At 41.0% G+C, this 12,924-nt stretch overlaps 1 protein-coding gene across 2 annotated transcripts in view; it reads left to right on the top strand.

The window, feature by feature from the left end:
- Positions 1-7,601, top strand: part of PDGFD (platelet derived growth factor D) — a 194,398-nt gene extending 186,797 nt beyond the window's left edge. For both annotated transcript variants that reach the window (XM_048494403.1, XM_048494404.1), the window contains exon 7: positions 5,592-7,601. In XM_048494403.1, the coding sequence (XP_048350360.1) occupies positions 5,592-5,723 (132 nt within the window). In that variant the 3' untranslated portion in view covers positions 5,724-7,601. The remainder of the gene's footprint in view (positions 1-5,591) is intronic.
- Positions 7,602-12,924: the final 5,323 nt, after the last annotated feature.

Below are 12,924 nucleotides of genomic sequence, written 5' to 3'. Positions count from 1 at the left end.
GCAGTAGTGCACAGAACTTGAAGCAGTCTAGCAGGAGGTCACCGGCGTGCGTGGCAGCCTGCGTGCATTCGTTTCCCGCCCAAGGACCGGCACAGCGGCTGCATCCTTGCCACAGCCCCGCCCAGGAATGCCCCGCCCCTGGAATGCCCGACCACGCCCCTGTTGTGCCCGCCCAGCCCCATTGGTGCTACGCCACAGTTTGAATCCCACCACCATGGGAACCTGTTACTAAAATTTTTGGATCCCACCACTGGATACAGTGGACTGTGTTGGACAAATAAGTGGGTTCTACAGCAAATAAAGTCTGAATCCTCTCTAAGAGCTAAAATGACTAAACTGAGGCTATTGTACTTTATACCAAACTTGCTGGGAAAAAACAATACCTCTAGGAAAAGTTGAAGGCAGCAGGAAAAAAGAAAGATCTAATATGAGATGGATTGACTCAATCAAGGAAGCCACAGCTGTTAATTATAGGAGGTCTGGAGGTAATTAATTCAAAGGCTATTAATTCTAGGATTCTTGGACCTCATTGATTTATCGGGTCACCATAAGTTGGAAGGAATGGCATTTAATACACACAAATGATACGGAGTTACTTGTATATAATAGCACACTCTCTCTCTGTGTGTGTGTGTGTGTGTGTGTGTGTGTGTGTGTGTGTGTGTGTGTGTGTGTGTGTGTGTACCAGGTTTTGAGTTGAAAGAAAAGATATCAAGCAACACCTGAGTAAGGGTTAGCACTGAGACCTCTGTAAAGTCACTGAGTCACTGCAGCAGCATACAATAATCCCCAGTTCAATTTTTTAATTCATTGACCGTAAATTGGAGTCGTTCCCAAACACACTTGGAAAAAAAAGGATCTGTGACTCATTTTTAAACAGTTCAACCCTCAGTGTAAGGTTAGCAAAGGTGCTTTTTGCAAGCATAGGAAGGTTAAATGTTACCAATTGATTAACAGGCAAATAATTTATCAAAAACCGTTGCTCGGTAGACAGTCGTTGTGCAAAGACTTTGTTCTCAAGCATTTTTAGCAAGTATAGATCATTCCATATTCAGTTAAATTTCGTACAAGGTCAGCGAGTGTGAGGCTGGTGGCATTAAGAGGCTCAAGCATTTATCACAGGAGAAAAAGTGACACTGAAATGCCATTTTTTTGTTATCCTTCAAGACAACTGCAAAGCAGAAATCTTGGGCTCCAGCACTTTTGCGTGATTCTCCTATGTAGTCTTTTCTATGAGATCTTTTATAAGGCCCTTGTAATCTTTTATATTCCTATAAACATAGTGACTGGCTCAGCAGTTGCATTTCCTATCTCATTTTTATTAACCTGGCTCCATATACATGATTGATTCAATCTCTCACATGTGAAGGGAAGAGCAGGTGGACTCTGATCTGGAGAACTGGGTTTGATTCCCCATTCCTCCACATGACCAGCGCAGTCTTATCTAGTGAACCAGATTTGCTTCTGCACTTCTACATTCCTGCTGGGTGACCTTGAGCCAGTCACAGTTCTTCAAACTCTCTCAGTCCCACTCAGAGGTGGAATCCAGCAGGTTCTCACAGGTTCCCGAGAGTAGGTTACTAATTATTTGTGTGTGCTGAGAGGGGGTTACTAATTGGTGATTTTGCCATGTGATTTATGCCTTAGTTATGCCCCTCCTCTCAGCAGTAGCGCGCAGAACTTGAAGCAGTCTAGCAGGAGATGCACTGGCGTGCGTGGCAGCCTGCGCCCGCGTGCATTCGTTTCCAGCCCAAGGACCGGCGCAGCGGCTGCGTCCTTGCCGCAGCCCCGCCCAGGAATGCCCCACCCCCGGAATTCCAGCCACGCCCCCGTCGTGCCCCGCCCAGCCCCATTGGCGCTACACCACAGTTTGAATCCCACCACCATGGGAACCTGTTACTAAAATTTTTGGATCCCACCACTGGTCCCACCTACATCACAAAGGATTTGTTGTGGGGAGGGGGAGGTGATTGTAAACCGCTTTGAGACTCCTTACAAGAGAGAAAGGGGGGGTATAAATCCAAACGCTCCAAACGCTTCTTCATCATCATCAGGATTGATCTCATATTGTCTCTTCTTTGCCATTGTCCTAAATCAAATCTACCTTCCTGGATGGGTTTTTTTGCTCATCTGAAATTAGAAATGATTTTCCCCTGGTTTTCAGATATATTTATTTATTAAAAACATTTGTTAGCCATCTTTCTCCTTTGTGGAATTCATGGTGGCTTTTATTGCTGTCAAGTCACAACTGATTTATGGCAACCGTGTGGGGTTTTCAAGGCCAGAGACAATCAGAGATGGTTTGCCATTGTCTGCCTCCATGTCACACCCCATTTTCTGTCGATACACCACTGCCCAGCAAGTTTCCATAACATGAATGGGTTTCCCAGATCATAGTCTAACACACAGGTGTCAAACTCATGGCCCTCCAGATTTTCATGAACTACAATTCCCATCAGCCCTTGCCAGTAGTTCATTGTAGTTCATGAACATCTGGAGGGCCACGAGTTTGACACCCCTGGTCTAACAACTTAAACGCTGCACCACACTTGGTTCGCAGTGGCTTGCAATACTTTTATTTGCTTACAACATAAATGAAACATTGTAAAAACACAGTAAGGCAACAATTATAAAACCCATTAAAAAGTCACACTCTAAAAACTCCAATTAGGACCGTCACAAATAACGTAGCCCGCAAACTATGAACATCTGCCTTGGTCCCATTCCCTATTAAGTAGAGAGACTCCTTGCATTAAATAGGTTCAGGTCCATTGCAGATGAATCCAATAGAACGGTGACTTTTCACAACCAGCAACTCGCTCTCTGCTAAATTTCAGCTTTATTTCAGATGCACTGGGCTTCATTGAAAATACCATGACCCCGGCAAATGACCTTGCTTTTTTCCCCCCCTCCTTCTTTCGTCAGGTTTACTGAGCCTAAACTATTTGATGGAAGGGACTGAAACTAGAAACATCAGTCCCTTGATCAGTTAGCAAAGCCATCCAATTGCTCAGACATTGCTTTGCAGTCTTGGATGAGCAAGTGTCTGGCGACTGATCTCTCTGCAATCAGAAAAGCACATATACTGTACTCATGGTTTTGGGGAAAAAATAGAAAGATGAACTTCCTAAACTATGAGGAGGTCTGTTGGCTTAAATTCAGCTAATATCTTTGGTCTTATCCCTCTGGAATATATTGGTTTTTGAAACAGCAACCCTTCTTTTTTAAACCATTTCCTCCTCAAAACTCCTCCTCAAGGTGTACTTTTCCAGGAACATCTGGGAACAATCTCCCTTTCCTGCTTAAGCTTCAATTCAATTCAATAAGCCTTTATTGGCATATACACGATAGTATAAAAATACAGTTCCAGTTAAAAAGTGAATAGTAAAAAACTTCGTGTTTGTCATACATTCAGTTTACAAACTTCTGACAAAAACTTTGCCACTATAAGGCGGATTCTGCATGGGCCAAAACCATTTCACACCATTTTAAACCCTTTCACACTGTTTTCAATCTGTTTTCACACTGCTGTTTTTGGCCCATGCAGAATCTGCCTAAGAGTTAGCTTATATATCAGAATTAATAGATCAGATCCACTGAAGATCTGATCCATATGATCTTTCGGTACTCAAAGTCTACAGCCTGTTGGGAAAAATATCTTGGGAATCTCTTGTAATGGTTATCAAAGGGGTCAGATTTTAATAAACCTATAATGCTATGGCTAGATAGAGATCAGTGAACAGCATCGCAAAGGGCAAAGTTTATTTCCATGGTTGCTAAGACTAAGATAAACTTAAGATCTCTTGATGTAGGACCTAATGATGAATAGTTTATTATGATAAATAGTTTTGTGGTGTAGTTCAATATTATGGAAGAAATTATGAAATTAATCTGGCTGCAAATTTATACTATATTATGGCAGTGTAACTGTGTTTGTGTCTGCGCAGTGATTTTATGATTCTGAGCTTTTTGTTTGCTATGACTTTGAGTTAATGCAATAAAAGTATTTGATTTGAATCGAATTAATTCAAATACTTTCTGCTTATCCCTATTTCCTTCCCTTCTCTCCCTCCTCCCCTCCCGCTTTATGGCAAATTTCAGATTGTGAACTTCTTGGGATTAGAGATGAACTTCTGTCCCTTCTGTTGTGTGCCATTCACACCGGTAGTGCTATATAAATAATAACAAAAATGATTAATAATAACTGCTGCAAAGCCATCATATGAAAATGCAGCCAAGCCAACCATTCCACTTGCAATGAGTTATTTGGATATTTATACCCGGTTTTTCTCCCCAGTGGAACTCAAAGCAATTTAATACAGTGTTCTCCCATCTCCATTTTAACCACACAATAAAAACCCATTATAGTAATTTAGGTTGAGAGTGACTGGGGTCAGATCACCTAGTGACATTTCATGGTGAACTGGTGATTAAAAAATGGGTCTCCTTGGTGCCAGTCTGATGTGCTAACCAATACACAATACTGTCTTTGTGCTTTGTACCTCTGATCACAGTGAGTCCTTCTCTCAGGTGTCCTCCACACCTGATGGGATTTTATGGTTTCCCTGTTGCAGGTACAGCTGCAGTTAAAGCGCAGCCGCAATGGGGCTTCTATAAAGTAGGTTTCCCTCCAGTTTCCTTGCCCCAGGACCCTAGAAGTTGCCATTCCCTCTTCTGGGCTATTGACGCCTTCGCATTTTTAAAAATATATTATTGTTATCATTATTAATTTATTATCATTATAATTATATACCAGAATAATGATTGCTGTAGCAAATTCTCTGAATTCCCAACTTTTTTTTAAAAAGGGGTCTCTTCCCTTGCAAAGATGTACCTTTGCAAAGATGTATTTTTCCTAGGCTGACCAGATGTCCTGCTTTTGGCAGGACAGTCCCGCCTTGAAACAACTTGTCCCGCATCCCGCGGGTTTTTTCAAATATCCCGAGTTTTGGAAGGCTGCTGCACTGCCTTCTGGGGCGCAGGAGCGCATGGCCTGTGACAGGGCAGGAAACGGGAGCGCCCCAGAAGGCAGTGTGCTCCTGCGGCTGCCCGTGCGCGGTCGCCCGCCCGCCTGTCCTGATTCGCGAAGGTGACCATCTGGTCACCTTAATCTTTCCCTCTGCAAGGGAAAAAGCTAGAGACTTGCCGTACTTTAAAAAAAGAAAGCTGAGAATTCAGAGAACCTGATACACCTGTCATTACAGAGGTATATCAATAAAATGATGTTCTAGTGGCAATTTGTTTTAAAAAAATAAAAAGCCCTTCAGTGGTGTGGGGAGGAAATGGCTGCCATGGGGATAGGATCAGGGAAAATGGCTGCCATGTAAATAAATCTAAGTTTACCCATCCTCACAGCAACCATTCAGATTTTACTGCAAACTTTTCCAAAATTTCAGCACAAAGCAGATTTGAAGTAGGTCAGGGGAAGAACTGGATAAACCCTGGGGATACACAAATGCACCACATAATGCTGTGGGAAAGCGGGGGTGGGAGGTGGTGGGGACTGCTTCCCCAAAACGTTGAAATCAGGGCAAATGGGAAGATCCCTCATTCTAATCTATCTTAGATTTACCATTCCTTGTTCTTCCTAGGTGCTGAGGTTCATCCCTGGACCGGGTCACATCAGAAGAAGGGGCAGAACTGAGAATGTGAGGCTGATAGATATCCAACTGGAGCACCACGAGCGCTGTGAATGTGTCTGCAGTTCAAGACCACCCCGATAGACAGACTCCCACCACCCTATTTGCGACTGAAAGGACCTCTTTCTCTTCAGGAAAGGGCAGTCTGGGAATCTTCTCCAGCGACCATGAAATGTTGCTGACAGCTTGCATTGTCACTGGTAGAGAGACATCCATCGCCTTGCAACTTTTAAAGTGCCAAGTGCCACAGCAATTAATCAATAATAACACAGATTTACGTATCTAATCCAAACGTGGGATTGAACATTTAAATGCAGAAGGAGGAACCGAGTGCCGAAAATCTTAGGCCCCTTCTGTGCATGCAGAATAATGCCCTTTCAGTCCACTTTCGCAATAGTTTGCAAGTGGATTTTGCTATTCAAACCACTTTCACAACTGTTTGCAAGTGGATTTTGCCATTCCACACAGCTTCAAAGAGCATTGAAAGCAGTTTGCAAGTGCATTATTCTGCATGTGCGGAAGGGGCCTTTGGGTCTGCAGTGAGATCTGCTTGCAGGATGGCAAATATTTTGCCTTAAGAATAGCACAAGCCTAATAATAAGGGGCACACATGCATGTTTCACATATTCTTATGCACAACTCTTCAGCAGGTAAACCTTTAAGCACACTTACAGCATAATGGCATACTTTGAAAATAGTAAAGTCATAAATGGCAGTCCCAATCCAGGATCTAGAAAATGTAATCATCCTATAGAATCTTTAGTGGCTCTGGGTAGGCAAAATCCAGGTTTTGTACAAGAAACAAGAGACCACGTCCAACCATAAGCAGATATGTGCCTTACAGTCAGCAAACCATCTATGCAAACCTATGCATAGCATTGCACGTTTAACAACCTGGACCCAGGAAGGCTGGAACATGAACATAAAAATTCCGCTCCTGGGTTGAGGCAGAAGCTCCCCAAAAGAGCTCACCCGTTCCCTCCAATTGTAGATGTGGAAAATGTGAAAAAATAATGAAGATAATGAGGGGCAGAGTTGTTCATACAAAACACCTATTTAATTGGGCCAGCCTTAAATGGGAGCACTTAATGCTGAGAGTCATCCGAAGTACTCTATTAGCTGTTTTCAGGGTCAGAATAGCACATGCTGAGTTCCCAAATGATGTCAAGTTTAAGAAGCTCTGTTGCATTAATAAATATAGGGGTTTTTTATCTTTAAAAAGTTGGATTTAAAGTCCTATCATAATTTGAGACCCTAACTATAGCTTACTTAACTGGTTCATAAATCCAGCTTTCGATAGGCTGTTGAGGGTTTTCCGATCTGGGTGGCCATGGTCAGATACTTTTGGCTTCTAACATTTTGCCTGCATCTATGGCTGGCATCTTCAAAGGCATGTCATGGTGAGATGTGTTTCTCTCTATGGCGCAAAGAGAGGAGACAGTAGTAGCTCTAGGAATCACCAGAAATTTCTATTGTAAAGCCATAGAATAGGAATTTCTAATGATTCCTAGATCTACTCATTGCCACTTTTTCAAACAGATTTTTTATTTTCAACAGAGAATTTCAAAAAAGAAAAGGGGATATTAAAAAGAAGAAATAAGTAAATATAAACAATAGCATTACATGGACTTGCATCAACTTTAACTAGGTAGTCTACTGGAGGAAAGTCATTGTTAATCATTTTACAATCTGGTTAATTTTAGCTACATTTTCAAATAATTTGGAAAAGATTAATGGGCAAATACATAAAATTTTATACATATAGAAAACTGTTGCACTTTTTGAGAAATCATTCCTTACAGCAGGTTATTAAAATGGTATTTATATGTACTTAGGTCAATACTGTCTACTAATATCTGTATGTATGGATCTCTCTCTCTCTCTCTCTGTGTATGTCAACTATAACATCATAATGACTACACTCATACCTAAATAAAGCTTCTTATTACGTAGTAGTTAAAATAAGGCTCCCATGTTTCCTTGAATTCATGTTCTGTTCTCCTGTTGACAAAATTAGTCAATTTATCCATGCTCTCTCACTTTATCTTCCCAGGTTTCTTGAACCGGGAATCTTTCCATTTTCCAGCTCGATGCAATCATGAGTCTTGCTGCAGTTAATAAATAAAGAAATAGTTCTTGGTGATGCTTTAGTTGGGCTTTTGGAAAAAACACCTAAGCATAATTTTAGAGACCATTTGGAACTTAATCTTCAACATGTTTTGCATTTCTGTGTCGATCGTTACCCTTATTTTTTTAGTCATTTTTCTGTTATTTTCTGGGATTAGGTTCCACCTACAAAACATCTTGTACCAGTTTCTTTTCAATGATTGGCATGTAGCAAATGTAATATTTTAATCCATAACATTTCCCACTTCTGGAAACTAATCTCTTCATGAAAGTTTTGCATCGCAGTTATCATGCAAGTTGTGACTTGTTCTTTTCAGAATCATATTTGAGTATTCCAATCCAAGGCATCTAGGCTGTAAAATATTATATAATATGCACAAATTAAAACATACAGAGATTTTAAAATAGATAGAAGACATGATAGAATACAACATTGCACGGAGTTAAAAAGTAAAGAGATACTACAATCATAAAAAGGGCCTGAATACAAATAATAACATAATAACATAAATTATTCCCATTAAATGTTGTTTCTGCTGAATATTTTTTCCCAATTCTGATATATCTCAGAACTCCTATCATCTTTAGGCTTTTTTCTTAGTCTTGATGCTACTTGAAAATATGCCATCACTGACTCTTTTTCCCTTCATCTATCATTTCTTGCCAAGATTTTCCCTTGATTATTGATCATGTCTTTAAATAATATTATATCATTGCTCTTTTGAATAGTCATATCATAAAAAAGCTTCAATAGGAGACATTAAAGGTGATGAAGGCATGCTTGATCTTTTGCACGTCTTTATCCAAATTCCAAATAAACCCCTTCTTAATACATGCTTGTCTTTCCGGTATGTTCCCTTCAACCGTAATGGCTTTTTTGGCCATATGCAATGATGTATGCCAGTTTTCAAGTCAGGTGTCTCTAATTTTATTATTTCTGTGTCTTGGATTTTTAATCCAGTCTGTAATCCAAACCAAGACAGCTGCCTAGTAACATAACTTGCTATTAGGTACAGCGAGACCTCCTCTCTTCTTTTCATCATCCAGAAGTTTTGTCACCATGCTTGTCCTGCTTCCACCCCAACACACACCATATCCTTCCCACCAGTTGCCAGGCCCGGCCTGCCAAACTTATCTCAGTGCAATGAAATAGTGACACCCCCCACACCCAGATACTAATGGCATGGGTGTCAAACTTGTGGCCCTCCAAATGTTATGGACTACAGCATCATGCTGACAGGGGATGATGGGAACTGTAGTCCATAACATCTGGAGGGCCGCGAGTTTGACACCTGTGCTAATGGTGTTTGAATAGGGGCCTCTAAATACCCAGGGAAGCCTTGAGGCACAAAGAAATCATAGATTCAAACAAACTCCAAAGGTTGAAGAGGAATCTACCTTGTTAGGTGGCTATGTGCACAGTGGCGAATAGGAAGGCGAATAGGAAGGCGAATAGGAAGGCGAATGTGCACAGGCGAATGTGCACAGTGGCGAATAGGAAGGCGCTCCAAAGGGTGATCAATACTGCACAAAGGATTATCGGCTGCCCTCTCCCCTCCTTGGAAGAAATCTATAATGCCCGAAGTCTAAATATTCTAAGGGACCCGTCTCATCCAGCACACTCTCTTTTTAAACTGCTACCATCTGGCAGACGCATACAGGAGACCCTCAGAATCCAGGACAAAGAGGCGTTGAGAGACAGCTTCTACTCTATCCCAGCTGTGTGAAAAGCTATGCTTAAACTCCCGGGGCTGCTTCATATTGATGTATTTGGGGCTATGTAGGGATGGGTGGAGGATGATGATGTATGAGTCTGAAATTGCATGAGTCTGAAATTGTATGAGTCTGAAACTGTGTGCATCGAGGAATGCTGCTGTAAATTTCGTTGTGCGTGCACAATGACAATAAAAAAATAAAAATGCTTATGCTTATGCTTATGCTATCTCATAAGCCCAAATTCAGATGGGCAGAATTTCAACCCTCAACTCCATCCCTGTTCTGCACATGCATTTAAACTGGAGCACCTTAAAAGGACTCTTTTGCACGTCTATCTTAGCAGAACACAAAATGAGTCCTAGCTTTTAGATGACAGGTTTAAGCACCAGCATTCCCTTTACTGCATAAGGAATGCTGTTCTTTTGTCATTATATACAGTCATGCTACCGGTAGTTAACCACCTTTAGTTGCTTCTATGGGCAAGTTTATATAGGCACTAAAGGACTTTTTTTTTTTTTAGTTTTAAACTGTATTTTGCAGAGCCCTATTAATTCCTTGTTCATTGCCTGCCTCTTGCCAAATAATACCTAAGCATTTATTATTTTTGCAGAATAAAGATATTAGTCATTTGCTGCCTGCCTTTTGATAATGATGAAAGGAAGTGTAACCTCAGCTTGTGGGTTCTGTGGGGCAGTACTTGGAAGGAGTTGCAAAGAACCAAATTTAAACAAAACAGTTTACTTCTCTTTACAAATAACATTAAACATCAACATTTAACATTTACAATTCAAGGTCCTGTTCAGGTTTGCATTTTCAAGTCCTTATATTCGCAGTCTACTGATATTGCCAAGTCCAATTCTTCTTTGCTGGTGGTTGGTTTTGAAGACTTCAGAGGCTTGGTGAATGGGATTCAAGATGATGAAGGTTCCCAGAAAACTCTCACCATTTACATACACAAAAACCCTGAAACAATAAATTCTAACATTTAAAATATAGCAAAAAAATAAACTCCCTTCCCACTAGTTCCCCCACAACATTGCAGTTACCTTAAACAAGGTGTTAAGGGCTTAATAAAATCAATCAAGGTCCCAGCCTGGTAGCCTTGCTTCCTCCAACCTCATGAGTTCTGCAGCATTCTGCTTCTTTTCAGACTCCACCCCTTTCTGGGTCATCCCATTCTGACACAGGGGTTACAGAAGTACCTTGAAAGCTATAGCATAGTTAGCTTTCTGTGCTTTGGTCATATAATGGGAAAGTTCTTTGATTAACATAAGGAAGATCCTTTCCAATTACGGTTTTCTTTTAAAAAAAATTCTTCAAGCTGTCCAGTACAAAATCTAGGCTGGCTTAGGGCTGAAAGGGAACGGAACCTTTTGATTGTGAATATAACAAATGAAATAGGATGGGAAAGTTTCATAGCCAAGATTCTATACTTAATGGCAGTCTGAAGCTGCAGCTCATTTTGTGTGCTGCTTTTCGGTTCCCATCTTTAAGAAAGAAAGACACTGTTTTACAATAGCCATTTTGTGCATTAAATTGAAACGGGCTTCTTATCAGGTAATACTGCGAATTTTTAAAACCATCTCTGGTCTAATGATCTTATCAGGGGTAGAGTTCTAAAATTACCTCTCGCCTCTGGCTTGGGCTTCTCCTTTTATCGAGTCCAATCTGTTATCTACTCCCCGTTTTTATAACTCTATCAAACCCTTCCTGGAATGCAGTTTAAATATTGAATAAGTTGCCACTTACTATTCCAGCTGAATACTCAAGAACCCACAAATGGCTCATCTGATTTCCTTGCTTTCCTTTATTTGTATTGACTAGAACTTGTCTCTTTCCCTGATGCCTCTTTAGGATGCTTTATTCATTCTGCTCCTGCCTTTAATGCGAAATCAAAGATTCTTGGCTTCATTACTTAATTTGAACATCTTCGAAAGATTCTGCACATGTCCTCATCTGCCTTCCTTTGGCCAGACACTCCCAGTATTCTAGCTGTAACTGGGAAATAATTGGTAAATTTATAATTCTCAATGAACATTTTTAGTGAACTGTGGTCCAGTGAGCACCATTTCACATTTATTTAATTAGATTATTAGTTTCATGTAGCTTGACTACTCAATTCAATGTTGACTTTCCGCTTCACATTCAGAAAATCCCAGGGCCAATTTCATTCAATGAGTATTCAGGAAATGTGCTCAGCTATCTGTTCATGGGAATGACAGCATTTCACTCATTGTGTTCCTTTATTGGCTGAGGAGTTCACTCTGCTTTGCATTCCATCCCTCTTTAATTCCAGTGTCACAAGATTTTCCAAAGTAAATTCTGAAACTGGAGCATGGCTGGTTGAATTCACATTCCAATTTCTCCCTAAAATTACTAATACGTGTATGAGTATTGATAAAACTGAAAAAAAAATACAGTTATTATGAGACCCTCTGCATGATAGCATGAGGATCTTTTTTCACTGCACAGATAGACACGACATGAAAAGCCTTTTGATTCAACCATATTCAGTCATATTCTTGCTAAGTATTTTATTCATGTATACAAGCACATAGTACAAGCATATATAATATGGGAGGGGGGGAGAGACAAAATAACAGAAGCAACTGAACACCGCTGCAAAATGTGCATGTGTTGGACTTGGTAAACATTCAGAAATGAAGAGGAAGTAGTGCCAGAAAATGTGAGATAAATTAGATGCAGAGAATGTCAGAAACTTTAAAAATGGAATAGCTTTACTAACCTGCTTGTCACACTGTTCTAACAATTATAGCAACATTTGTAGATAAAACAGTAAATTGGCCTTGGCTGATCGTTTATTTATTTACTTATATTTATACCCATATGTTCTCCCAAATGGGGACTCAAAGTGGTTTACATCATTTTCTTCTCCTCCATTTTATCCTCACCACAACCATAGTTGGGCATTTTAACCACTACACTGGCTCAGTAGCACAGAACAGCCTGAATTCAGTTCCATTTTCCAGTCTACCCACAATCCTGTCTCTAAAGACTTCTGATGGCTCCCTTTGTCTTGGCCAATTTCTCCATGACCAAATTCACAGCCCCATCCAAGAGCCGGGTGCCCACCCATGGCCACACCTGGCTGCAGCCTCCAAAGACGCTTCCCAGCAGCGTGTGGAGGCTCGAAAAACCAGAAATCCTCCTCAGCACCAGGAAGACTCTCTGGGGCTCAATAGACTTGGGTGGCATAAGTCTGAATTCCCAGCTGCTGGCATAACACCATGAATAGTCCATCCCTGCTATGCCAGAGGCAGCAGGGATACTGAGATGCTGACACTGCATCCAGCATTGCGTCCCAGTGCTGGGGGGGATGGCAGCTGCTGCACACTGACAAAATTGCCCCTCCACTGGGGTAAGTGCCCCAGAGCGGGCAAATCTGCCAGTGTGGCCATGTGCCACTTCCACCAGCGGATTC

The sequence above is a fragment of the Sphaerodactylus townsendi genome, linkage group LG04, assembly GCF_021028975.2.
Source record: "Sphaerodactylus townsendi isolate TG3544 linkage group LG04, MPM_Stown_v2.3, whole genome shotgun sequence".
NCBI lineage: Eukaryota > Metazoa > Chordata > Lepidosauria > Squamata > Sphaerodactylidae > Sphaerodactylus > Sphaerodactylus townsendi.
This window is presented reverse-complemented; position numbering and strand designations above follow the sequence as displayed.